Here is a 26,451-nt window from a genome sequence, read left to right as displayed (position 1 = left end):
GACATGATCTAAAATGTCAACAGACCTTCAATTCATCCAGCAAAATGCAACAGCACAGGTGAAGGTGAGGCAGGGGTGTGGTGGATGGCTTTAAAGCAAATACCTTGGCTGTCCTTTTGTCATAACCATAAGTGCAGCACCTCCTGTTCTGGAGGTTTATCTTCCCCTTTAAAAGCGGTGGTAACTGGGGGAGCTGACAAGATGGGTGTTTTTGTTTGCAAATGGTCACAATGAACATTCATCCTCCTCAGTTTATTTCTGAGTCGTGCTGTAGCTAAGCTGTGGGAATGGATTGAATGTGCCATCCAAGCTTCTCTTTTCTCAGAGCTCATTTCCACAATACATTTCCCTGATGGAAAATGTTTCCTGTTTTCTGCTCATCTCTCTTTCCTCCTACTTCTACTTTTGTGGTGCTGACCTCCAGTTTTTCTCCATACACAGCCTGGTTAATATTAGAACAAGAGATTTTCCTGTTGGGTTTTTTTCCTCTGTAACATCTGTGCCAATATTGCTGGGATTTTGTACCTTGTCAGTTTTCCCATCTTTTTTGTCTAACCTTGCCCGTTCTGTCCTGTGTCCCTGGAATCCACCTCTTGGTGCTCGTGTCTCTGCAGTTTCAATTATGCACGTACGTTCCTCAGGCAAGTGGAAGCTATTTTGGGAAGCAGTGTGACTGAAATGCTGCACAGCTGAGTGGCCAAAATCTATTTTATATTCAGGTGACTCCTCTGACAGGTCCTGCAGAGGGGCTGAGCTGGATGCTGCCTGTGGGAGCACAGGAACTGCAGGAAATGTGGGATTCCCCAGGACTGAGCTGTGTGCCCAGTACCCACAGGCATCATCTGTACCTGTACCAGAGCTGTGCCTGCAAATCATCCCTGCCTTGGCAGGGGTAGGGACTTGACTTCCCAGGACTTTATAGGAGATGACTTTGTTGCTTGTTCTCTCATTTACTTCTGTTTTCCCAATCCTGATGGATTTTAGTGCTGTGTTATTAAAGGGGTTTGCTACTGACAACTGTGTCGTTAACAGCAATATTTTCAGTCTTGTTATTAGAAATACTTGCATCTTGAAGGACCTTGTGTTCAGTTAATTCAGCAGCTGGGAGCTGAAGGTACTAATTGCTTGTAAGTGTTTAGTTCTGGATTATAAATGCAAGCAGGGAATTAAAAACCTTCTCCACAGAACCAGAGGTTGTTGCAGATACTTTACAGAAGATTTTCAGTTTGCACTGTACCAGCTCTGCAAGAATAGATGTTTGAAACTATATCTGTGTTCATTATTCTTTCTGTTGAGGGTTTGCCATGTCTGGAACACTTTTTGTTGGAGCATTGGCTCAAGCCAGTGATAGATCCTTCCACATTTCTCCCAAGAATATTGGGACTACTATCAAAAAAGTCTAGCAGTTATTAACACAAAACCCTTGGCATCTCATGGGGGTAGAGTTGAGAAGCCAGGGAGGTTGTGATGAGAGACCCAAAGACCAGGAAACAATGAAACCAGCTGCACTCCGGTGTGAAATGTTCACTGAGGAAATACAACTTGTAGGAGAAGGCTACTGTGTGGTTTCAGTGGAAGCACCCACTCAGAGAACAACTGCATTGATGGGATTTAATTTCATTGATTATTAAATGAAGAGATACCTCCTTTTAACCTTCCAAATAGGACAAGAATCAGCTCAGTTACTCCTTTTAATTAAATCGTAAATATTTGATAACAAATTGTATTTTGAATTACGTTGATCATTTCATTAAAATAACAGTTCCTCTAAGGTTGGACATTGTCACCTGTGCTGAGAGATCTGCTGTGAGAAGTGGTGCTGAGGACTCCTCAGTGTTCTGCTGGTAACTGCCTGGTTCTGAGCTGTCTTGTGGGGCCATGAAAGTAATTTCACTTTTTCAAGTTTCAGTTTATTCATCTCTAAACCTGACAATTAAGGTGAATTGTCATGCAAACCAACCCTGTGTTTCAGCACCCAGCCAATGAGTTGGCTTTGGGGACCCAGATTTGCCTCAGCACGGGGTTTCCATCCTTTCCCCCAACCACAGAAATCTTTGTTTACCCAGTGGAAGCAATGGCCCCAACTTCCTTGACCTTGGATTTGTTTTCCTTCCCAAAGACTAGGATGAGGATCATTTATTTTTCTAGTAGTTTGCTCTTGGTACAGACTGATGTATTTTGTGTGAGGTGCTGAACAACTTCAGCTGTGAAGTATTTATAGTGTTGATGTGTGTAGCTGCCACCCTACCCTTACATGAAAAAAAACAATTCCTCTCTAGTTGATTGTTCTTGATTTGGAAGTAACAAACAGGCTGGATCACTGTAACTGAAATTATACTGACCAGAGAAGGAAGATGGAATAATTCCAAGAGCTCACAGAGCCATAAGCCACTCGCTGGTTTTATATGCATCACATTCAGTGTGTGGAGTCAGAGCTGTGAATTGACTGAAACCTGGAACAAGTTGCCCAAAGGGGCTGTGGAATCTTCATCTCAGGAGATACTGAGGAGCCCTCTGGACACAGTTCTGGCAGCTGGCACTGGGTGGTCATGAGGGTTGGACCTCCAGAGGTCCCTTCCAGCCTTTACCTCAGAAATTCAGAAAAATGTATCCAGAGTGGTGGGCTTGTGTTTCCATGGACAAAATTCTGGTGCTGCTTTCTTTTCCTTCCTATCACTCTCCTACCAACATGCCCTTAAATGAAAGCCCCAGTCCTGCCATCTGCTGTGGCTCAAGGACTTCCCAGACAGAGCTTTGCAGGCATTTATGGTTGAAAAATTATTGTGGAGGAGCACTTTTGTGGCTGCTGGCTGGAAAACCCTCTGGGCTGAATGGCATTTTCCCGCTCCCTCACTGATGTGGAAGTGAGGGAAAGCTGCCACAGCTTTAATGGAAAGTACTGCACAGTCAGGAGAAAATTGACTGCCCCCCATGTTGCTTTGCTGTCTGCTGGTTTATAAATTGTAATGCTTTTCATTAAAAAAGAAGAGGAAAAAAAGTGTCAGGTCTCTGTGGGTCCCAGATCATTAGCAGGATCAATTCCTTTTTCACTGCAGAGATCAGAGGCTACAGTCTTGCATAGCCAGAGCTTCAGCTCCTGACAGACCAAGCAAACAATGCAGAGGCAGAAGAGCTGGTGTGTGGCTGCCTGAATGGCTGTGCCTGGATTTTCGTTGTGATAGAAGATTCTTTGGAGCCTGTGAAATTAATTCAGTCCCTTGCAGGATTGGGTCAGAACAGTCTCATCAGCTCCAGTACTGGAAATGTTAAATCCCTTAACTTGAGGCTTTCTCAGTTACTTCAGGAAACTGATTGTAGGTGATGAAACTTTCACCTCTGGTGAAGGGCTGGTAATAATTTGAAATCTTTTACGTCTGAAGGTGTGTTCTGGTGCTGGTGTGGAGGAAGTTTGATGTGCCTCAGTCCAGTTCCACAACCCTTGGCCCCCCACCACTGCTGACATGGTTTGCAGCCATGCTGGAGGTGCCAGCCTGAGAGCCAAGTGTATGGAACAGACTGAATTTACTTGTTAGTCATGGACGTGGTTGAGTCACAAACTTGCGTGTGCTCAGTAAACACTGCAAGTGTTGGGTGAATAAATAGAAGAACTGATTTACAGAGGGTTGTAAGACTGCACGTCACAAGGTGCCCTTCTGCTGTGACTAGTCCTGAAGTGTGGCTGTGAGCATCCCATTTAACCTTTCACTGCTCTAACCTCTCATCCCCAGCACAGTGGGATTCAGGGGGTGGTTAAAATGTGATTATAAATTGCTCTGTAATGCTCCGTGGCACGAGGCATTCTCAGTTCTTTGCTTTCCCTCTCTAGGGTGGATACACGCGGTTTATACTCCAGTAGATTCTCTGGTGTTTGGTGGAAATATCCTGCATAGCTTTAATGTTCCCATGCAGCTTCGCATCTATGAAATTGAGGACAGAACAAGGGTAAGGATACTCGATTCTCTTTTTAACTGAGCACTTCTTTGTGACTGTGATCTGTCATAATCCCTCCTTTCTGACAAATAACAACTGACGGGATCTCCGTGTCAGAGTCGTTGAAACAAGAGGTAAACATGAAGTAATGAGACTTTCAAATGTTGGTTATTTTTAGTGGGATTTACTCATGTGCTTCCCACAGATGTGTCCCTTCTGTGTCTTTTGTCTGCCTGTTAAACTTTCACAGAACACCTTTCCTTTTGCACAAAATCATGTTGCACTTTACAGACCTTGGTACCAGTAATTCTGGTAACCCTCTGCTTCTCACCCTCTGTGCACTCCTGGGGTGGATGCCTGATCCTGCAGAATTGATGGCACTGGGCTGGTTCTGCTGCCCACAGCTGAACTGACAAAGCTGTGCAGAAATTGGGTATGAAATGACATCTCCTGTAATTGGCAGCCACTGCAGTGACTTGATACCGTGCAAGGATTTCATGGAACAGAGAGTCTGGGGTGGGACGTTGATCTGAATGTTCTGATGTTCCTCTGGCTGTAGGACCTGCCTGAGGGAAAGGCTGGGCGAGGGGACTGTGCCACCTCCTTGTTGAGAGTGACAATTTTACCCTTGGTTAATAAACAGGGCACCTACTCCTATCCTTTGAGTTTCAAAAAGCAGCAGGATCTGAAGGAAGTGACTCTGTTTCAGCAGGCTGTTAAATAACCTGTGGCATTCTGATATGAAAATGGACCAGAGGGATGTGCAATCCTGGTGGGGACTATTCTGGAGGCCTCACTGTGAGCCAGTGCTGACAAACCACTGACACAGGTGCCAGCTCTGGTGTTAATGGAGATTTGGGCTGGCAAAATGGCCATTGGAAGTTGCTATTTTTCTTCACTAAAAAGTCTAAAAATGGTGTGTTGTGGAAATCAGTGCAGTTCACTGTTGTTCACCCCTACAAGGGGGCACAAATCTTGCTCCAGGTTGGCTCTTACCCCAAACTGCTTTCTTTGCAGTGAGTGCATAGGCCTGAAGCAAATACAAATTGTTTTGGAGTACATCTCTGACTCAGTGGGAGTGAGGTGTCCTCCCCCAGCCCCCCTGGCTTCCCAGCAGGTACAAGGCCTGGTGATCTTCACATTGCACAGCAGTGGTGAGAGCAGTGGGTTTCCTGGAGGACTTTAATGAGGAGAAGCAGAAAAATGAATTCTTAGGGGAAGAGAGATGAAGACAAAAGCTGAAATTTAGGGGGAATTAGAACAGAGGAGTGTGGCAGAGAGCAGAAGTAGAGGTAGAGACCAGAGTGGATTCAGGCTGGCTTTGAATAGGAAGGATGTTTGCACAGGCAGCTCACATGGAGAATGGAGAAGGGGAGACTGAGAGGGAGGGTCAATCCAGAAATGAGTTATTTCCATTGAAATCTTTGGGGAAGATGGGCAGGAAATGCTCTTTTTTTCCTCAAGTTGTATACAAACTGACATCTTGTTTCACACAGGACTTGAGCTACCCAAGATCACACACCTTGGGTTGTAGCTGCCCAGTTGTGCTTCATGTCAGGCCCTTCTCCTTGGGAAGCTGGGTGCAGCTTTGATTTTCTAAGCTTTTTATGCCAGCAGGCAAAACTCCTTATAAGAGTCAAATATTTTGGTAACTTCTAGGAACTAACCAGCCAGTTCCACTGAAATGACTTTTAAAATCTACTGGCACCCTGATCCTGTGAGGAGGTTCTGGGAATTGGGTATCTGCATCTTGAAAAATGTCTTGTCACCATTAATTGGGAAAGAGATATTGTAACACTGGGAAATCCCAAATCAAACCTTTGTTCTTGTCACTTTTTGTTTAAATTTTCTTCGAAGTCTGTGTAGTTGTTCATCGTTTTCCTTGCAAAAATACTGGAGTGCTTTAAAAAAGACCAATGAAAGCCAAACAGCCCAGAATATCCACGACTTCACAGAGGCAATTTCAGCACTTGGATGTTGCTGTGTGCTGGCAATGTGTTACGCACAGGCTGTACCTGTGCTCTCAAACTTGTGCTCGTGGGCAGATGTATAAAATCAGAGCTGTGTGAACAGCTGAAGAATAGCAAGAATTTCTGGACAGAAACAAAATAGAAGCTGTGCAGCTAAGACGTACAAAAGTTTGATAAAAGGCAGGAAAATCAATACTGTGATTTAGAAATAATAACACTCTCCCCCTCCCAGCAAACTGAAAATATCATGCAGGAGTCTTGAAGGGGAAATTGTTTCAAAACAGGATTCTGGTGTGTACTACATTATTTGCTTTGTCAATCAAATTTTTTTCATTTCTTTGTTGAAATAATTCCATTCATGCACTGGCTGGTCTGGCAGACTCAGTACAGTGTAGTTCACCCAAATTTGCCAGTGTGAGCATACTGCAAATGAGTTTCTCATCAGTATTGATCTTTCCATTGTGTATGGCACAGAAGTAAATTACATGATGTGATTGACAAAGTAATTTGCCACACTCAAATCAAAGTGTAATACAGGTGTGCTTCCCCTCTTCATTTTGCACAGAGCAATTTTATGGAGGTTTCACTGTGTTTAAACCTGCTGTGTAATGTTTAATCATCTTTGATTGCTGATATTCAAAGTCATTTTTATGCTAGGTGCAGTTGTTATTGTCTTAGCTCAGACAAGAATAAATACAGGGTTGAAATGGTAATGCTGATTTACAGCCTGATAAAATTGCCTAGTTTATATACTTGTCATGCTTATTCTAGCTTAATTCCTCATACCCCTGGGAGACTTTTTAAGAGGGTTGTAGCCATTTAAAAATAGTTTTAAGGAGTAATAAAAAACATGTCTATTGTTGGAAACAGCTCCTAATGTGCTATTGAGGTAAACAAATATTCTCCAGCCTTACAGTTTGTAGAGACTCTCATTTTGCAGCCTGGCTTTCCTGGAGGCCAATTAACAGCCAGTCAAACAGGCCAAGCTGTTTAGCTCTGTGCAAGCCCAGCTTGAGGAGCTGCAGAGCAGGATGCCTTGCAGGGATTCATCATTTGCCATAGGGGTGATACAGCTCTCTAGTACTGAAAGGGAAAAATTACCTTAGCCCCCAGTTCATCCAAATTTAACTGCCTTAAATATTGGAACATGGTGGGAGCAAGGGCTCTGTGAATATATACGTAAGGTGGTCACTCACAGATGATGGTGTTTGCTGCTCACTTGGTTTTCTGGAATGTAACAACATATTAAGTGGCTAGATTAATTATTTTGTAAATAATCATAAATTGCTTTTCAATGTTGTGATTAGATTGATTAAACACAAGTGGAGTTTGTAATGATTTTAATGGGCATTGTTGAAGAGATTATGACTTTTTTCAGGAAAAGGTGTGTCTTACTTGCTCAGGGTTTTTGCTTTGTTTTTGGAGGGGTATGTAAATCTCTAAAATAATTTCACTTCGAACTGAAGAAATGGATCATATTCCAGAGAGGATTTTTTCTTGCTCTACAGGAATAATTAATATTTTTTTTCAGTGGATTGTAAATTATTAATCACAGAAGTTAGAGCTGGAAATGCCTATTAGATGATCCAGTGTATTTCCCTGCTGGTGGGGAATTCAGTCCTCTGGCAGTGTCTGTATCCGATATTACACTTCGAACTCATCACAGAACATTTTTAATTTTTTTCCTTCTTTCTCTTATTCCTCCTCCCCTGCCCATAAGAGTTCATTTGTAAGTGTACAATGGAAAGAGTATGGACATGAACATAATGCAGTTCACATCCGTTATAATTAATAAATGTTCAGGGATATCATAACGAGCATATTCCTCTCTACTTTTCCATAAGGCAACTTTAAAAGTTTTTAAAGCACTGTTTGAGTCTCTTTACTGGCAGAAGGCCCTGTAGATCTCTGCACATTCTCTCTGTCTACAGATGGTAGAGAGAGCTCTTCCTTCTGAAGGTTTGTAAAAGCAAAGCCTTCTTGGGCAAACAGTGGATTACAGAGGCATGGAGGGATTTGCTGTGGGTTGGAACATTGATAGCGAGGCAATTAGGAACTCAAATTGAATATTAAAGATTGATATACATAATGGGAGCACTGCATGCATTACTGCCTTGTCTTTCACATTGAATTAACATTGGTAACAACTAAATTTGGTGAAGCTCAGAATCTGTCAACAAATGTTGAGCAATGATGTCTTTAATATTCCCAGGCATGTGGCTGAAAACCTTTTGAAGGCTGAGGGGTGGAAGGCGGCTTCCTGTTTGTAAGTCAATTCTTTGCAAATTTTGTTTCCTGCAGTGCTCTCTTGGAAAAATTTGAGTTCCTTTATTAGCATATATTTTAGCATGGATAATTTCCCCTGTGTTCCCTAATAGTCATAAGTGACTTGATCTCTTCTCTAAGACAAATAACTAAACTAAAGGAAAAATTCTCTTCAATGCAAAAAGGCCCTGGGGTTAAATGTTCTCAATTTAGGGGGTTGTTGTTTGGCTGGTTGGTTTTCTTTCCCTTTTCTTTTTTCCCTCCTTTTTTGGTATGTGTGCTTTGTAACAAATCACACAGGGAAACATTTGGAAAGGTGCAGCAGTGCTGGATGCATGACCTGTAGCAACAAGCAGTTTTGCCAGCAGTATTTGTGTTGAATTTAAGGGGTTTTAACTTCTGCGAATTGCCATGGAGTATTTAATCCTACACTGTGACACATCTAGTGTGACAATACAGTATATTTTCCCTTTGTTACATTTTGTTTTACTGCTAAGGGTGTTTGCATTTCCTGTGCCCTGGGAACAGAGGCAAGTTCTTTGGCTGTCCACCTTGGGGACAGTTTTCAAATCTGGGTTTCCAGTAAGTCACTGATCTGCTCTGGATGCTTGGATCACCTTGCAGGTGTTAGGGCAGTGCCTGCCTTGCAGAGCTGAGTCTGAGAGTGCAGGTGCTGGGTTCGTGGTTCTCTTTAGACTTTGGGCTGATCTGTGGTGGGTGATGTTTTGGGTTTTTTCCTGCTCCTTTCTGGTGCAGTCCAGCTTTTCACTAAAGGGGGGTGCCCACCCCTGGGCTTAGGGAGCAGTGAATATGCAGAGAATGTTTTAAAGCAGCTCCTGTAATCCCAGTGCAGTGTATGCATGTGAGCCTGTAAAATGCAGATTTCTGTGCCACCAGGAGAAAGAGGTGTAAGTACAAGTGCATGCAAGGTGCATGGCATTCATTTTTAACAAATCACAACAAATACACTTATCTTCCTGCGTTTTAGAAGCTTCCCAGATCCTTCTGTGGTACAGTGACCTTCTACAGATAGAAAACTATGTTGGAAAGGAAGGAAACCCTCTTTGTTTTCTTTTGTATCTGAAATAGTCTCACAAATAGCTAGTGTTGGAGAATTCAGCTTTTTGTGTGAGAACAACAGGTCTGAGATATAAGAAAAAGTACACAGCTTGACAGGATCTTTTGTCAAAATCCTGCTCTTCTGCTCTTACTCTGTTTGTGGCAAAAGCTAACTTGTTACCAAAAGGTAAACCACATAAAGGATTTTCACTTTAATGTGTAGTTATCGAGAATTTGTGTGTTCACTTCTTTAGTCAAATTGCTGAGACAACCAGAAATGAAAAAGATTAATTTCCTGCTTCACTCATTTTAGGTAATGTTGCCATTTTGATAAAAATCCTGTGATAGTGTTTAGGAGATGAAAACCCACGCCTTTATTTTAAGTTTTAGTGACTAACATCTGTATGTGACCACCCTATGTTTATACAGCAGGTAAATAATTCTGTAGGGGCCATCCATCAGTTTCTTGATTTCACAAGAACACAAACCCTCTCCTCTCCCAGCACCCCAAGAGGATACAAATTAGTGAACCAAGAAATGATGCTGTCGTGGCAGGCAGGCTGGCTCCTCATTCCGTATGCTGGAGGCATTCAGCTCCCTGCTCCCACCCTCTCCCCTCCCCCTCCTCACACTGTTTGTGCTCTGATAACACGATGGCAATGATGACTGCCCCTTGTGCTGCAAACTTCTCTCCCTTCCCCTGGGCTGACAGTGTTGATTTTGCTTCCAGGTGCACGCCAAGTTCCGCTATCCTTTCTACTATGAAATGTGCTGGTATGTTCTGGAGAGATACGTGTCCTGTGTGACCCAGCGCTGCCACCTCAGCAAAGAGTACCAGAAAGAATCAATGTTAATTGGTGAGTGAATCCTTTGAGTGCACATTCACAACTGATGCTGAGACCTCAGGCTAGCTGCTGCTTTGGTTTCTGCAAAGCAGATTATAAACTCTGCAGAACTGGAGAAATTCTGATGAACTGTTTCTTTATTTTGGGGTGGGGAAGATTTTTGACTCTTAAGTGTTTCCATGAAGTACCAACCTACTTCAAAGTATATTTATTAAACATTCCCATAGCAGGTGGATGCCAGAAAAATAATTTTTGGATGTGTTTGTTCCGTGGTTTCAGTAATGTTTGTATTGGGATGATCTGCCAAACAGCTGAGGATTTACTGCCATGTTCAGCACAGTAGCCAGAAATGTGGGTATTGCAGATGTGCTCTGGTGGGTTGGGTATTTTGTCCTTTTCTAGACCTGCTCCTCTACAGAACACATTGTCATCCCTAAACCTTCCCTCTTTCTCTTCTCTTTCCCTTAAATTCTCCTGTAATTCTCTGGTGACTGAGTTCTGGTTCTGCAGAAAAACAAACCCAAGAAAACACCTACACAAATCTCTATGATCTGTAACCCAAGGACAGGGAGGTCAAAGAAACCTTTACAACAAGAGCTGAAAATGGACCAGAGGAGAGACAGACAGATGTGCCTGAGGCACTGCCTTGGCACGGGTGTGAGCTTTGCTTCAGTGTGTGACAGTTCAATTGTTGCTGTGCTGAACTGCCATCTTTTTCCTTTTGATGGAACAAGGTGTTGGGCCATGTTCCCTCTGCTTTTAAGCACAAAATAGCTGAAAATAGCACAAGCACCAGCTAAATCTTAACTGATACGTGTAAAGTGTGGAGGAGGACTAAAGTATTTCTGTGCCTCCTGCTCCCTGAGGCCACTTGGAGTGAACCTGGCACGGGTGGCCCTGCCCCAGGCTCTGGACAGAGGAGGGAAATGTTCACCTACAAGCACAATGCTTAGTAGAAGGGGTTGAGGAAGTTACAAGCAGGTGTCACTCTCCAGTGAGTTTTACTGACCAAGAATAATTTAAGGGAGCCAATAGTCTGTGTAGATAGGCCAGGGGGAATTCCTGGGGTCACTGGGAATTTGGGTGCTTCCCATTTTGGCTCTGAGACCCTGGTCAGAAAGGTTAGTTATGCAGAAATTCTGTGTCCAGAGGAATTTTTTCTCATAAGATCATCCTAGAGGAGGAAAAGATGAATCAGTCCTTTAGATCAGCTCTTCAGAAACTGATAACTGCATTGTTTGGAAAATAAGGAACCATCTCCTGTTGTCTAAACCACTGGCATGGAAAGAGGCTGGTCCTGCAGGCAGGGTGGGGTGCCAGGCCAGCAATGTGTAATTTCAGAACAAATTAGATGTGGAGAGTGGATGGTTCAGGAGATTGAGATGGGACCTTTTCCAGCTAAATCACCAGTGTGAATTCCAGCCCAGCTCCATCATTACTGATAAAGGTTTGGTGATCCCCACAAAATGTGCCTCAGTCCAGTTAGCTGGGAGATATTTCAGTCATAAAAAAGCTCACTGGGGACTATTGATGTCCACTGTCTAGAGGGAACAGGACTGTTCTGCATGACCAAAGAGTGCCAGCTGCAAAGGCTTCAGGAAAAGAAGCCTGGCTAGTGGGAAAAGGGTTTGGTGGTGACTTGGTCAGGGTCTTGTGACCTGTGGTGGTTTCAGTTGGTGGCAGGGAGAGATGTATAATTTAGTTTTGTCAGAAACTTGGGGTTTTGTTTTTATTTCTTGGCAGAAACTTAACCTTAAACTAATTATTTTAGTGGGAGTTGTGGTTTAAAGACCAGGTCTGCTATACTGCTGGATCTTCCTCTTTGGCATGCGCCAGATTCAAAGATGTAAAGGTACATTATTTACCTTTACAAAGCTGCATTGCTTTGTTCTGTCTGAGTAATACTGTTTCAAGTACTTGCTTTGCTTTGCTTTTAACTGGTCTGTGTGCAGCCTCTTGACTTAAATCTCTGTGAACTGTAATCTTTGAGTTAAACTGGTTTGTTCTGGGGAGTCTGTATCTTGGTATTGCTCACTTGCTGAGGGATGAGATATCCTAAAGATACGGTGTTCCAAACCCTACCTCTTTGTTTTTAAGCTTTTCTTCAGAGCTGCAAAGGTCCTTAAATTGTCTCTTCCTTAGGGAGTTCTCTATCTGCAAGCAATTTCTTGATTTCCCGTGAGGGAGTATCCCTTGACAAAGAATTTCCCATTATTCTCCTTAAAGAGTAATGAAGCAAAGTACTTAACTTCTCCTCAAACCCCTCAGCAGATTTAATTGTCTTCTGTCCTTCTTTTTTAAGAAAAAATTCTTCACATTCTTGTATTCATTTTCACAAATTTCTCTTGAATACTCTAAATGTTTCTCCTACTTTTAAAAAATAATTTCCTTGACATAATTTGTTCTAAATGTCTACTTTCTGCCTTTCCTTTTGGGTGCTAGAACTGTCAATTTTTCACCCTTGAGCTGTGGTGCTTTCTCTCCTTATGTAGCTTCTGGGGTTGTAGTGAATCTCTGAAGTTAAGGAAGAGATTATCAGTAGAGGAGATCAACAGAGAGAGGGCAGGACACTGCCCACAGTCTCTGGGATTCACAAGGGAGCAGTTTTCTTAAAATTTGTGGAGATTCTGTTCTCCTGCATAAAGAAAAAATAACCAACAAAACAATTGCTATGTTGATAAAGAACATCACTGGAGAGCACACAGAACTGAGTTCATCAGCAGTTGGATTTTAATGATACCTTTACACTTTTTGTACTGTGTTTTTATAATGTAGTATTTATTTGCCTTGACATGAAGGTTGTTAAATTCAGAGTGACTTTCAAGACACAGTCTGTTCATGAAAGTGTATTTGTGTGATTGTGTTGTGATACCTCTGTCCTGATACTTGTATGCTGCTGGAGCAATTTAAATTGTTCTTTGTATTTCTGTTTTCTAAATGTCTCCACTCACAAAACCTCAGACAGGAAAAAAACTCACTTCTGTGGAGGCACAGCTGAAACCTGGAGTGTTCCCACTCCCTAAATAAAACCATGAGTGCAGCTCACAATGAGGTGGAAGGGATGGCCGTGCCTTCCTCCCCCACTCGTGAGGCCCAGGATGGATTTTCAGGCCGTGTCCTCCCAGGCAGTGTGTGAGGCTGTTCTCCCTCAGATCTCTCCCAGGAGGGCAGAGACTCGGGGGAATGACGACATGACAGCAATCACAGGCTGCTGGAAAAGCACACAGCCTTTTTTCTCTTTTCTTTTGCTCATCTGCCTCAACCGGGACATTTGTCCTGCCAGCTGAAATCAGAAGGGAGCCTGTTTGGGTTTCCTACTAGATCTGAACGTGGGCTGTTTTTCAGGGTGGATATGCCTTCATTATTTTTACTCTTATCATGAATGAGTCTGTACTGGATGTTTTCAACCACAGTTGACCTTCAGTGAGATATGGATGTTAAGAGTGAGCTGACAAAGAGTAATTGGGAGAAGATCCTGGGCTATCAGAGACGTGCTTTCTCTGTAGCCTGCAGCTTTGAAGATTCCCATTGCTAAAATTTTAACAGGATGGCTGTAGCTGTATGTTAAGCCTGATGGATGTAGAAAATATGCCCTCTGGCACAGTGAAGGAGCTGTGGCTCTTTTTTTCTCCCTCTTCTCAGGGGATAGAATAGATTTGCTTATGATAGACAGGTACCTGAGTATATTGAGTGGTTCCTGTGTGGGGTGCTCCATGCAGTGATACTTTTCCAGTATGCTCAGGGTTTTTCTGCTAATGAAAATGTCATTGCTGTCTTTAGCAGACTGATACCAACTGCTGCTCCCAAGTCACAGTGGCAGGGCTGGGAGCTGGGAATGGCAAGGTACACACCACACACTGGACTGTTCTAAAGAGTTCAGAAAGGTCTCATAATTATGTCTGATCCCCATCCCTTTCTTTTAAGTTCTGTAATACAGCAAGTTGCTTTTCAGCAAGGAAAGAAACTGTGAATAATTATTCTTGTGCAAGTGGATAACTGTGAGGAAAGTGAAGTGGTCTGCCCAGAACCGCAGGGAAGTGAACTGCTGTAGAAAAGATTTCTAATGCTCTGTCCTGTGGTCAAGCCTGTGCTGCTCCACCTCTTCACTGAGCTAGATCACAGACTGGTCTGTATGAGCTGTTTTTTTTGCTTTGAGATGAGGGGGTGAAGGTCTTTTTGCAGTAAACTGTGTGGGAACCCAGACTGGATAACCCCTCTGAAACTGGGTTCAGACCTGGGACTCATTGGTGCATTGACTCAGAAGAAGAAACAGTTGAGCTGAGGCAGGCGTTGTGTCCTACAGAGAGACTTTATAAACCAGAAACCTCCAGGACAGTGGAGCCCTGGTAATACAGTGCTTAAAATGCACTTCTCAACAAAGTAAATGCAGATTATGCTTATGTAGGGCCTCAGCTCACAGCACAGTCACTCTGGCAGACAGTGTTTTCATTGAAATGAATAAATAAAAATCACGGCATGTTGCATTACAACAAAACACTTGAAAACACAAAATTGTATCTCCCTCACCTTGAAGTTATCCTTCCATTATTGATTCCCTTGATGCTTTTTTTTTTAGATTAGCAGCAGTAGCAGACAGTTGTTGTGTTTTGAGAGCAGCCTGCTCTTAATCCGGTGGTGCACCAGCGCTGTAATCCCCTGGTGCTCCAGAATAGCCTGGGACACTCCAGGGCAGCAGCAAGCCCTGTGCCCACGGGGAAGGCATGAAGTGACTGCCAGGCATGCAGGGCACTGCTCTGGTGGTGTTTTGGGGTTAGGTGTGAGCTGGTTTTCCTGTCTGTGCTCACAGGGGTGGCAGGGCCGCGGTGGCAGCTGGCAGGACGGGATTGCCGGCCCCCCTCGTGTGCTGCCTTCTCCTGGGAATAGGCCCCCACTCCTCTCCTGCCTTTTGTTTCCACAGATTAGAGCAAGAGATAAAAAGTGGAGATCTCTCTTAGAAGCTTTTTCTCCTCACACCAGAGCATTACTTGGAGTAAATTATTCACACCTCCATAACGTGATCTCCCTCGTTTTCTTTAGGCCGTATTTACGCTTGTGCTTTGCCCCAGTTACAGCCATTAGTTCCTGTTCAGCAGAGCTTTAGCACAGGAGGACAGAAACACGATTTTCTTTGTGCAGATTTATACCACTCTCTGTTAATGACACCGTCCTGGCAGCGTAGGGATGTGTCTCTGCTTTCACCCTCTCCCGTCTGATGCCAGCTCACTGGCATTTTCTGCCATCGAGGCCGGGCTTTGTGCTTGAGCCAGTTGTAAAACAGCTCACTGAGGCTGTGTGCCTCAGAGGAGGGGGCTCCAGCCCTGGATCCGAGAGCCTGGATTCTCATTCCTGGTTTTTCCCTAGATTTGATGTGTGACAATGAGCAAATCGTGCTTTCTCCCAAGCATCTGTTTCCTCAGTTGTAAAATGGGAGAATGACATAAGCTGATTATGTAGCCTTTGAGGTGGGTACATGTGCTTGCTACTGTGGACAAAGGAAAAAACAGTGTGAAATAAAAGTTGGATAACTGAGTGGGTTTAAAATGTTCTGGTTAAGATATTTTCTAATCCTGTTTATTTTTCTAAGAGAAGCATGGGGGTGTATTAGCACAGAGCAGAGAGGAGGAGCTGCTTTGGAGTGCTGATGCCACCACCTCAGCACACAAAATAATCTGTGAGGCTTTTTTTGGAGAGTTGCAGGGAGGAAGTTACCCTGCCCTGTGGATGGAGCTGGATTTGGTTGCACCCTGCCTTGCTGATAGCTGATATTATCTGTGGCTGCCATCTTTTCACAGGCATTTCAGCTTAAACCTGCCTTTCAGGAGTCATTTTATGGCCATTTTGGTTTTGAGGAAAAACGCAAGCCTGTCTGAAGGAGCAGACTGGATGGAGGTGCTGGATTTTTTGCAGACCCTGTAGCAGCAGCACCCTTGCCCTGAGAAGTGTGAGGTGACTGACTCATATCTCTGGGGCAGTAAGACACAGAGCTGAGCTGGCCTGGTGGGGTTTTTATTGGGAACTGCAGAGCTGAGCAGCCAGGCAGGAGGAGCAGGTTGCCCTCAGACACTGCCACTGCCTGTGGCATCTCTGGCACCTCAGTGTGTTTGTGACAAGATGGTACAGCCTGTGCACAGACAGGAGTGTCTCTGAGATCAGGAGGAATTCTCCAGCTTGGAACTGGGCTCCAGCTTTGAACCTCCCTGTTGAACAACCGGATGCTGAGCTTTCTCATTAATGTCCATTTAATCCTTCCTTAAGCATGGTTCACATTGTCCTAATCCAAAGCTACTGCACTGCAAAGCATGGAAGCTGTGAAAGGAACTTTTCATTAATTGTTCTCTCACTTTTTCTGTCCGACTTCTGTTTCTTTCGCAGAGTGTTTTTGTTTGCAGCTTGATCTCATACCCATTTCAGGCAGTAATAAAAATCCACATTGACTTAACTGGGTGTTGCCAGTGTTAACTGTGTTTTCCACAGAAATTCCTGCTGTTGCTAGCCTGCATTCAATGTTGTTCACTTAGTAAGGGAAATTGTGTCTAATAAATAAGAAAAGATGTGTGCTTGAGGGAACCATGGCCACTGGTTTCCTACATTGCTCTCACTGCTTGATTGCACGGAGTTGGGTAACAATTGGGCCTCTTAAGGGGAAATTAAGATTAATAGTTCTTTAGACTCAGAAGCTTGCCTTTAAATTTTCCTGAGAAGTACCTAAAATGTATCGGGGATGGCATTAAGAAAACCAGTAGCATGTAGCTGTGACAGTCCCTGTGTTTCTCAGTGTGTTTTGTCTTGTTGTCGTAAAATAAGCACAGCTAAAATCCTCTGTCTCAGAAGAGCAATGAGTATTCATGCACTAACAACTGGGGGTTCTTGTTTTATCAACAGTTAGTTGCTTGCAGAGAGGAAAAGTAGCGAGGAGTTGATTTTGTGCTGTGCAGGGTTCCTGGAAGAATGATGATGTACAGCATTTTAACGTGCTTCCTCCCATCATTTCCCCCTCCTCCTTCTGTGCTAACTCTCCTCTTAAAGCTGTAAAGCTGCCGAATCTGGTCTTTTTCGGATTTGTGGGAAAATTAATTGTGTGTGACTTAAGAGCTCTGCCTACTCCTAATTGAAGGCATAGAGGACTGAAGCTTTGAAGAAAGCATAATTTTTCCCTAAATGTTTCCCAGTCATTTGAACTGAGTAGATGTTAATGAAAACCAGCATTAAAACAGACAAACAAGCGCCCCCCTCAAGGAAAAAAAAATTAGAAATCAGCTGAATAAAGCCCATTCCTGTCACATACTCACTAAACCATTCTCCAGTGCCCTTTGAAATAGGCAGCACCTGGCCCCAGTGGTACAGAAGTGCTTCAGCTGTGAGGTTACAGTGCCTGAAAATTCAGCATTCTTTTTCTAACTTTCAGATGCAAAAAGAAAACGCAGCACAGACAGCTACTCGTCAGATTCGTGGTTAGACATGGATGAAGAATCTTGTGATGCCCATCTCCAGGAGGAGAAGGATGACAGCTTGGATAAAAACTCCAAATCCTTGGTGGATGGCTCCTCCTCACCCAACAGCACACACTCAGAAGGGAAGGAGGCTGCAGGGAGGAAACAAAAAGCCACAGTAATGAGGTACCTAAAAAGAACTTTGTCCAATGAGTCAGACGACAGCGTCAAATCAACGACCCCCACGGACTATCCCAAAACACCCACGGGGTCTCCAGCTACAGAAGTTTCAACCAAATGGACTCACCTCACAGAATTTGAACTGAAGGGTTTAAAAGCCCTGGTGGAAAAGCTTGAATCTCTCCCAGAGAACAAGAAGTGTGTTCCAGAAGGCATTGAAGACCCGCAGGCTCTCCTGGAGGACATGAAGGTGGGTGTGATAACTTGCTGATCCACACAAACTCTGCTCTGTGGGCACAGCAGGAGAGAGCAGAAGGCAAAGCTCTGCTGCAGAGGGGTGGCAGCTTCTGTGTGGTGACCAGCTCACATCAGGCTGCTCTGCCACACACAGGGAAATGATCCCTGGAACCAAAGCTGTGTCTGGCTCCTGTTTGCAGCTGGATTTAAGTGACACAGTCCTTTCTGACTGTCACAGTAGTGGCCAAAAGTTTATATCCTCTCATAATTCAGCACTTGTTATGTTCCACATGTAAATATTACACCTCCAAAAGTCTGTTTATATTTATAGTCTTAATCAGCCCTTTTTGGTCTCGTGTCTCCCTGGTGTACACCTCATTAGCTGACACATACCAAATGTAAATACTTGATTGCAGCTCAGAAGATAGATTGTCTAACACTTCCAGTTGCTTTTTTTTCCTTTCACCTTTTTCATTTTCCTTTCCTCCATTGCCCTCTATTGGTTGATAATTATTCTCCACTGGTACCATATATTGGTTTTGGAGTTGGTGTAAGGAGTGAGTGCTCACTAGTGACACAACTCCTCTAGATTTTCAGTCTGTGAACAGTATGGGTCTGCACTTACATATTTTCTATACACAAGAGCTCTGTAAGGCACGATCTGAGGGGGGAAATACATGTTTATGTGGTCAATGGGGAGCCTGTACTTTCTTAATGCAAGTGGTGTAACAGCTGGCTAGAAATCTTCAAAGCCAGTTAGAGAAGGCTGAACATGTGCAGTGTGCAGTGGAACCATATTCCCTGATCTTGGGGCTTGGAAGTGGGATACACTGCTCTGGTTCTGGTAAACCACAAGAGCTCAGAAATCCTCTTCTTGCAAAATCAGCCCCTTTGTACATGAAAGTGGACACACCTGCTCAAAGTTGGGGATGTACATTCAAGAGCTTGTTCTGGGATCAGTCATCTTTCAATCAGAAATCAAAATGAAGACCAGAAGTTGGATTTTTGGTGGAGCAGAAGGAATGGTCATGTTACTTCTCCAAGCTTGATGCACAAGATAATTTTGACTTAAAAATCCAGAAAGAGGTGCAACACATAATGGCTGGTGCAGATGTTCCGAGTGGGATCCTGCCCCCTCTTTGGATGACAGACTCCAGAGTGCTGTGAGACATCTCCCTAGAACACAGCAAGGTACCATATGTGAATCTGGCTTAAAGCTCTGTGTGGGAGGATCTGTTTTCCCATTCCTCTCCAGAGCAGTGGATTCACTGACTACAGAGATGGAGAACTACAAATGGACAATTTAAAAAAGGCCAGTATCACCTTTTTGGTGATACTGTGCTGTAACTGGTATTAAGTCATCACCTGCCAGTTTATTGTGTACAGCTTGATGTTCCATCTCCTTTGATACCTGCCTGATTCTAAACTTCCTGCCCTTGCCAGCACACACTGTAACCATTGGGATGTAGCCCAACATCTGGATCCTGATGGTTCCCTGCTGGTTAAAGAGCCCATGACCAGAGCTGAACATCAGACACCCTGCAGGGTTGTTTCCCCTGGAATCACCTCTGGATGTTTGGCCAGTCTGTGACTGATTAGTCAGAGTGAGACTTTTAAAAAATGATGTTAACTCAAACATCTTCTTGAACAGTGTCTAAAGAATTGGTGAAGAACTTTCTCACCCATTTTTCTTACAGCACTGACCCACATATAAGCCAGCCCTCAGTTTTCAGAGAGTGGGAGTGAGTATGGCAGAGTAAATTAATTAAAGCCCACACAGCCAGCTTCCTCCATAACTCCCCGTGGTTGCACAATGCATTTCCCAGGTGCTCTGAAGGAATGGGGTCAGTTAGGGGCAGCTGAATTTATTTCCTCCAGGTCAGGAGGGGAGCCCAGGATTCCCAGCACAGACCTTCTCTTTGCTCACCAGCAAAACAAATTGTCACAGGCAGCCACTGACAAGGTGTGACCCATTCCCATCTCCTTCTGGGACCCTGGATGCAACAGCCCCTCCCTCCTTTCTGCCACTGTGCTCAGTGATGTGCTGAGAGCAGTGCAGTGGAGACAAAGCACCTGATCTCAGAGCATGAGGTTTGTTTTATTCAAAAAAAAACCAAACACACCCCAAGTGTGTGAGTGTTTAGAGCTTTTACCTTCAAAGGATGGAGTGTGCTGAGGGAGGAGTTGCCAAGTGCCAGATTTCAGTCTGAGCATGCATCCAGGATAATGGTCCTTGCAGGATCCCTGTGTTCCTTGGTGTGAGGATGCAGCTGTTCCACCCTTGCTGTTCCATCAGGTACTGATCTTCAGCCCTGAACAGGGTGAGTGAATGTTCCCAGGGATCCTCAGCCTCTGCTCCACACACAATGGATGAGCTGCTGTTGTCACAGGGAACTGGGGTGCAAAGAGATTAAGATTAAAGTAATTTTGGGTACTGGCTTTACGTGCCACAGAACAATTAGTGTATTTAACACTGATATGTGCAAAAGATGATTTTAGTTATACTGAAACTGCAGTGACTTAACACTCCCATAGAGCAGAAGTTCTGATCTTTAGCATCCAGATCCCAAGCCAGGTGTGAGGAAGAGCAGGAGCACACAGTGACTGCCTGTGGAAACTTGACTTAAAAATTTGCTATGTACCACATAGGGACATAATGGCAGAGGAAGAAATACAGTCCATTTTCCAGAATGGTGTTTATCTCCTAGACCACTGAATCATGTTCTCTCTTACTTTGCTACTAATTTTCCAGTCTGTACAGATAATAACGTGGAGGGTCTGCTGACAGCATCAGCAGAGGAGTGAGCAGAGGCCTGGCCCCTTCACCTCAGCCTGCTGAATACCCAGAGCACCAGTCAGCTGTGTGACTGAATGAAGGCAGAAATCCTGCAGGAGCTGTGCAAATTACCCATGCTGTGACTGTATTTGGCTGTATTAACAAGGTTTATTTCATTGGCAACCCAACTTTCAGGCATGTGATGTATTAATAATGCTTCCTATTAGAAGTACTCTTTTAGTGCACCCATTTGAGAGTTATTTTTAACAAATGCATAGCAAGAACATGCTCTGACAAAGTCTGAAAGCTCTTGCTCTGCTTGGAAAGTCTTAAACAAGTTTCTTCCTGAAGCAAATAAATCAGTGTTTATTGTAGCACTTTTATTTCTTAATGAAATACACTCAGGAACTTTTTTTGTATGACATTCAAGTCTGTCTTTGTGCTTTGGGAAGATAATTAATGTTTTCAGAAAACAGGATATGGATAGTTAAACTGGAGAAAGGAAACCATTTTATTCAGTGATGTGAAGTTTCACAGAACTAATCGGGGTAGCTCACAAAGAATCCATGCAAGAGCACAGTAAAGGATGGGTTACTGGATTACTGCTCTTAGTGGTAAACACAGCCACAGCTGTGTACAGCTATTTAATGTCAACTAGGTGAGACTTTCTGAAGTAAAGTAATTTATTTTCCGTATGAGAAAGGAGACTGAAAACTAAACTAAGCCTGTGTAAATTCCTTACACATCATCTGAGCTCCAAACTAAGTGTGCCTGTCTGGTGGGGACACAGCAATCCAGAAGTGCCAAGTGCTGCCTCTGCAGATTGAGCACCCATTTATCACCGTGATCGATGGAGTGCAGCAGCACAAGAGAGGCTTATTTGCAGAGTGGAACAGGCCTCACTTGGAGAGCAGGTCAGTTCTTCCCTCAGCCCAAACAGGGAATTAAATCCCTGCTGGCTGCAGCAGGGCTGGGGTGGGCTTTTGCATGAAGAAGAGATCACCATCGTCCTCCTTGGTGTAGCTTGATCTCCACAGCACAGGACAGGTAAAGCTGAGCAGACCTTTGAGTGTGGCAGTGCAGCTCACACACATTAAACCCACTGCCAGGGACACTCACCTGTGGCAGCCTCTGATTTCTGCACACAAGGTTTCTGTGTGTTACCAGCAGGATGGAAATTCCTCTGCTGCTGGTGGGCAACAGGACTGTGAGAGCTGCCTCTTCCTAATGCCACAGACCTTGCCCACTTCAAAGCAAAAGCACTGCCCTTCTTCAGAAGGGCCTGTGGAAGTCCATTAGAGCAGAAGAAACTCGGTATGAAGAACAGAGGTCGTCAAATATCTGCAACTCCTTGGCAGCGGGAGAAGATTCTTGTGCAAGACAGATGATATCTACTGAAATATGTTCTTACTTTTTCTTGCCAAGAAATCTTACCCCCTTCTCATTCTGATGACAGAAAAAAAACCCTCCCTCTACTGAATGCATTTCAGGGGAGTCATTCCTTGCTGTGCTTTTGAAATTAATGGCTAAGCTGAATTCTTACACAGTTAATCAGCTCCTTCCTTCATACCTGCTGTTGTCACCACAGCCCTCAAGTGTAATGAATCGGGGCGCCTTGTGCTGGGAGACCATCACGTTGTTCCTCTAACTGGAGCCCCATGGCTTTCCTTGATCTTCTTTTTTCTTGTTTTTGAGCAGGTGAACAAAACCCTGCCTCCCCCAGCCTGTTGTGAGCTGCCACTTGATGCTCCAGTCAGCGCGAGCGTGGCTGTGCTGCGGCTCTGTGCGCACACAGCCGTTGTTTTCAGCTGCCTCAGATGATAAGCTGCCATCGTTTTACATTTCTCCTTGGATAATATTTTCACGTGATGCATACGATAACAAGAAACCTTCATTACCTTGCCAAGTTCTTGGAATATACTGTGCTTTCCATTGAGCTCCGAGTCTCTGACAGTCGTTAGTGGAAATGTTAAGGTTTTCTGTCTTACAGGCTTTCAAACCTAAGAGCAGCAAAGTAAAAAGGGATTAATTTGTCCTTTGTTTATGGCTCTCAAGCTGCCTCCTTGTTCTGGAGAATTTTTGCTTTGCAGTGAGAATACAAAAGAGCTCTCAGTTTTAGGATTGAACTTTCAGAATGTGGTCACAGCTCAGTTAATGCAGTGATCTCTCTCCAAATAAAAAGGACATGAGAAAAGAGGTGCTCACTTCACCTCAGCTTGGCCAGGAGTTAATTTGCCAGTGATTAGTCCCTGTGTAAAAGTTGTTGGGTGTTGCAGTGGAAGAGCAGGTCCAATACAGACTCTGCATCACAGCCAGGTTGGGGCAAGCTGGGTTTTACTCCTCACCTTTGCAAACCCCCGAGTGCAGCCACAGCGCGGGGCTGATGAAACTGGGCCGTGCTGGTATCGCTGATTTTGGTCCCTGGCGCTGCTTTCGGCCTAACCAGTGTCCCCAGCAGCCTTACTGGTGTCTGCAGGAGCAGCACTGTGCTGAGCTGGGCTGTCTGCTGCTCACACTGCTCTCACTTGAGCACAGCCTGGGGAATTGGATGAGTGGGACAGGTTGTGTGAGCCCCAGGGAAAGTCAGCCCCAGGGACACTCATCCAAACTCGGCCTCCTGGGGACTGCAACATGCCATCGCACTCCAGGCTTTAGTTGGATGATTACAGATGAATTCCAAGTGCACTCCCTATTAAAACAATTACTGTATTTTAAGCTCTTTTTGTATAGTGTGTGAAATTACTAATTACTAGAGTGCTGCACTGGGGACTGACAGAGCCTGCTGCCTGTTGTTGGCTAATTAAGCTTTTTTCACATACTTGGGAACAGCACCACTGAACTTCATTGTCTGGGGTCATCTCCTAAATATTCTGTTGAGGTAATATCCAGCCTGCAGTTCTTGTTTGTTCTATTGGAGCCTTTATTTTTTTGTCTTTAACCTGTTAGTGCTGATCTGGCCTTCAGTTGTCAGCAACACAGCAGAATCCTCCTTCTGACTCTTTTTTTTTTGTTTTGTTTTCATTTCTTCCTTTTCAGCCACCTGAACTCCAAAATGAAGAACTTTGTAGCTAAATTAGTGAGCACGTAGGGAGTCACAGGAGGCGAGCGTGGACTATTCCCAGCTGCACCACTGAGTGTTTTATCACCTCTGTGTTGAGCTACTGGTCATGGGAATGATTCACAGTGGTGGAAGCTGTGTCAGCCTGTGCAACCCACTCACGAAATTTCTAGAACAGTGCATCAAAGAAAAGGCTTTGGTGGGGGTGGAAGGGAGGGGAGACCAATCTTTTTCCCTTAATGCTGTCCGTAGTCAGAGCCTTTCCTAGTGAGCACTCAGGAGGCTGAATGCTCACTGGTCACACAAGGGGAACTGCAGTCCGTCATGGGGGAAGGAAGGGCAGTGGGAATGATGCTGCTCTTGGACTGCCATGTGCAAAAACATGAAAGATTCCAGAGGACATTTTTATTCTTGGCTTTCCTGAATGAGCAGGCATCAGAGGATGGTCCAGACAGCACAGCTGATGCCATGTGATGGCTGAATTAACAGGGGCAGAGCCTCACTGCTTCTCAGGCCTGCTGCAGCCTTGATCAGGAGAGAAGGGCTCAGTTGGGATTAATGACCTGCACTTTGAGGGGGAGAGGTGATAGTGGTGAGACACCAGTCTTGGACACACCAATATTAAAGAATTCTGTAACATTTTAGGTGATTGATGGCTGATTTTGCTGCCTGTTTCCCAAGAAGTTCCACATTGTGGATGTTAATGACAGGTGTGAGAATTTCAGTGGGAATTGGAAATTTGGAAGCAAAAGTAACTTGCAGAGATCTTGTGACTCTGCCATGAGAGCAGAGTATTCTCTTCTGTGGGTCTCTGCCCTCTTGAGTTGGAGAAATGTTTGGTTAATAAAGGCCTTTTCATTTGCAACAGAACATTCTGAAGGAACACGCTGATGATGACCAAAATCTCGCCATTTCGGGTGTCCCTGTGGTCAGCTGGCCTAAGAAGACCACAAAGGTAATGAGACGCAATTACTAATCATTACTAATCATTACTAATCATTGTTGTGCCTGGTCTGGTGTTTATTTATCTCTAATCTGACAAAGTGCTGTGTATTATCTGTTGGCAGCTGCTAGCATTCTTAATACAAAATCTTACTTTTGATGGGTTTATGATTAAGACTTGAAGCAAAACAAGAAAGTGCCTTAGCAGGGAGAAATCAGAGTTTCCATTTTAAAAGAATTTGTTTGGGCCTTACTTACCAGTATAAAACTTTGATATGTCTTGATCGTTTACTAATTATGGTTAAATCTAAAAATTTGGATGCATTTTGTGTAAAATTAAATGATGTGTAAATGCTACAAATCAGTCACTTAGGGAGCACTCTCGTCTGAACGAGAGGATGATTTTTCTCTTACACTACAAGACTTCCTGAGTGCTCTGTACAATGTGCCCCTGTAACTTTGAAACATTGTTTTCTGTCCTTATGTCCTAATTTTTCCTCCTATACATGGGAGTAATTCTCTTCACTTTGCAGGAGAACCATGAGGTTTGCTTCGTTAAGGCTGATAAAGAATTTGAAATAATTAACGAAAGAACAATGTCAAAAGGCTGGTTGTTATTTATAACAGTGGTATGTTTACCACACTCCAGTTATTCAGCACGCTGTAAAAGCAGCTTTGCTTATTTAGAAGATGGCTCATCGCTTCTATTTTTACTTTCATTTTTCACTGAATTAGTTTTATAATCCATTATTTCTTTAGAAACGCTGAAGGGGTCGGTCAGCTTAAATCAGGCTTTGATCTGAAAATCTGTCGCTGTTATCATTGTAGATACCTTTCAAATAATTACCAGGGAAGATAATTCACTCAATTCTCACTTTTTGTGCTGGTGAACTTGTTGTGGCACGTGCAGCCACGAGAATTTGCTGTTTGCAGATGGGAAGTAGGAGACCATAAACATGGAATTGCCAGAGGAGAGTGGGGCAGGATGAGCACATCACGTTCCTTCTCGGTCTCTTTTTGGGTTTTAGCTCAGCACATTTCAGAGGAATTGTGTCTTGTTAAATCCATATTTCCTTTTTAGCTTGTAATAAATCCATGAGAATATGCTCTGTGTTTAAAACATTGGTTTAGAAACAGCAGTGGAAAACCTTGAGAAATAAGTGTGAGATTCTCCATTCCTGTGGTTTTATGGCTGCTGCTCATTCCATGGTCAGGTATATTTTAGGCTTGAATAAAGCAAAATCTCTGTGACCACAGAAAAGAGGGTGTGAGAAACACAGAAGATAAAACTAAGGAACAACTGACTCCCTTTTGAGCTTGTGAGAGAAGGGAGGATCTGAGTGCTTTGAGGCTTTTATAAGCTTTGGCATTTGTTAATGTTCTGTTCACTTTATTTTGGAGCCTTGATAAATGCATCATTTCTTCTATTTTATTTCTGTATATTGGCAATGTAACTGCCACTGCAAAGGATTTGTAATTTTTGTGACTTAAATCTTACCCTTTTTTGCAAAATCCATCTTGCTGGCTGCAAGGGGTTTGGTTTTTTTCAGGTGTTTCTTTTCTTTCTGCCTTTCTGAAAGCAAAAACTTTTAGGAGGCATCATTCCCACTGGTATGATAATATGAAACATACCAGTTAATAACAAATACAAGGAAAACTTTTACAGAAAGTCACACTTTAGGTTGAAGTTTGGCAATAAACAAAAATTGATAGCAGAAAAGATCCTTTCACCATTCTCTTCGCATTTGCTTTGTTTAAT

The 26,451-nt window shown here is 43.7% G+C and overlaps 1 protein-coding gene across 4 annotated transcripts in view; it reads left to right on the top strand.

The window, feature by feature from the left end:
- Window positions 1-26,451, top strand: part of KDM2B (lysine demethylase 2B) — a 104,001-nt gene that overhangs the window by 41,449 nt on the left and 36,101 nt on the right. For all 4 annotated transcript variants that reach the window (XM_063415514.1, XM_063415513.1, XM_063415515.1 and 1 more), the window contains 4 exons: window positions 3,827-3,942; window positions 9,955-10,081; window positions 17,475-17,929; window positions 24,619-24,705. In XM_063415514.1, coding sequence (XP_063271584.1) covers window positions 3,827-3,942; window positions 9,955-10,081; window positions 17,475-17,929; window positions 24,619-24,705 — 785 coding nt within the window. The remainder of the gene's footprint in view (window positions 1-3,826; window positions 3,943-9,954; window positions 10,082-17,474; window positions 17,930-24,618; window positions 24,706-26,451) is intronic.

Source organism: Prinia subflava, chromosome 19, assembly GCF_021018805.1.
Source record: "Prinia subflava isolate CZ2003 ecotype Zambia chromosome 19, Cam_Psub_1.2, whole genome shotgun sequence".
NCBI lineage: Eukaryota > Metazoa > Chordata > Aves > Passeriformes > Cisticolidae > Prinia > Prinia subflava.
This window is presented reverse-complemented; position numbering and strand designations above follow the sequence as displayed.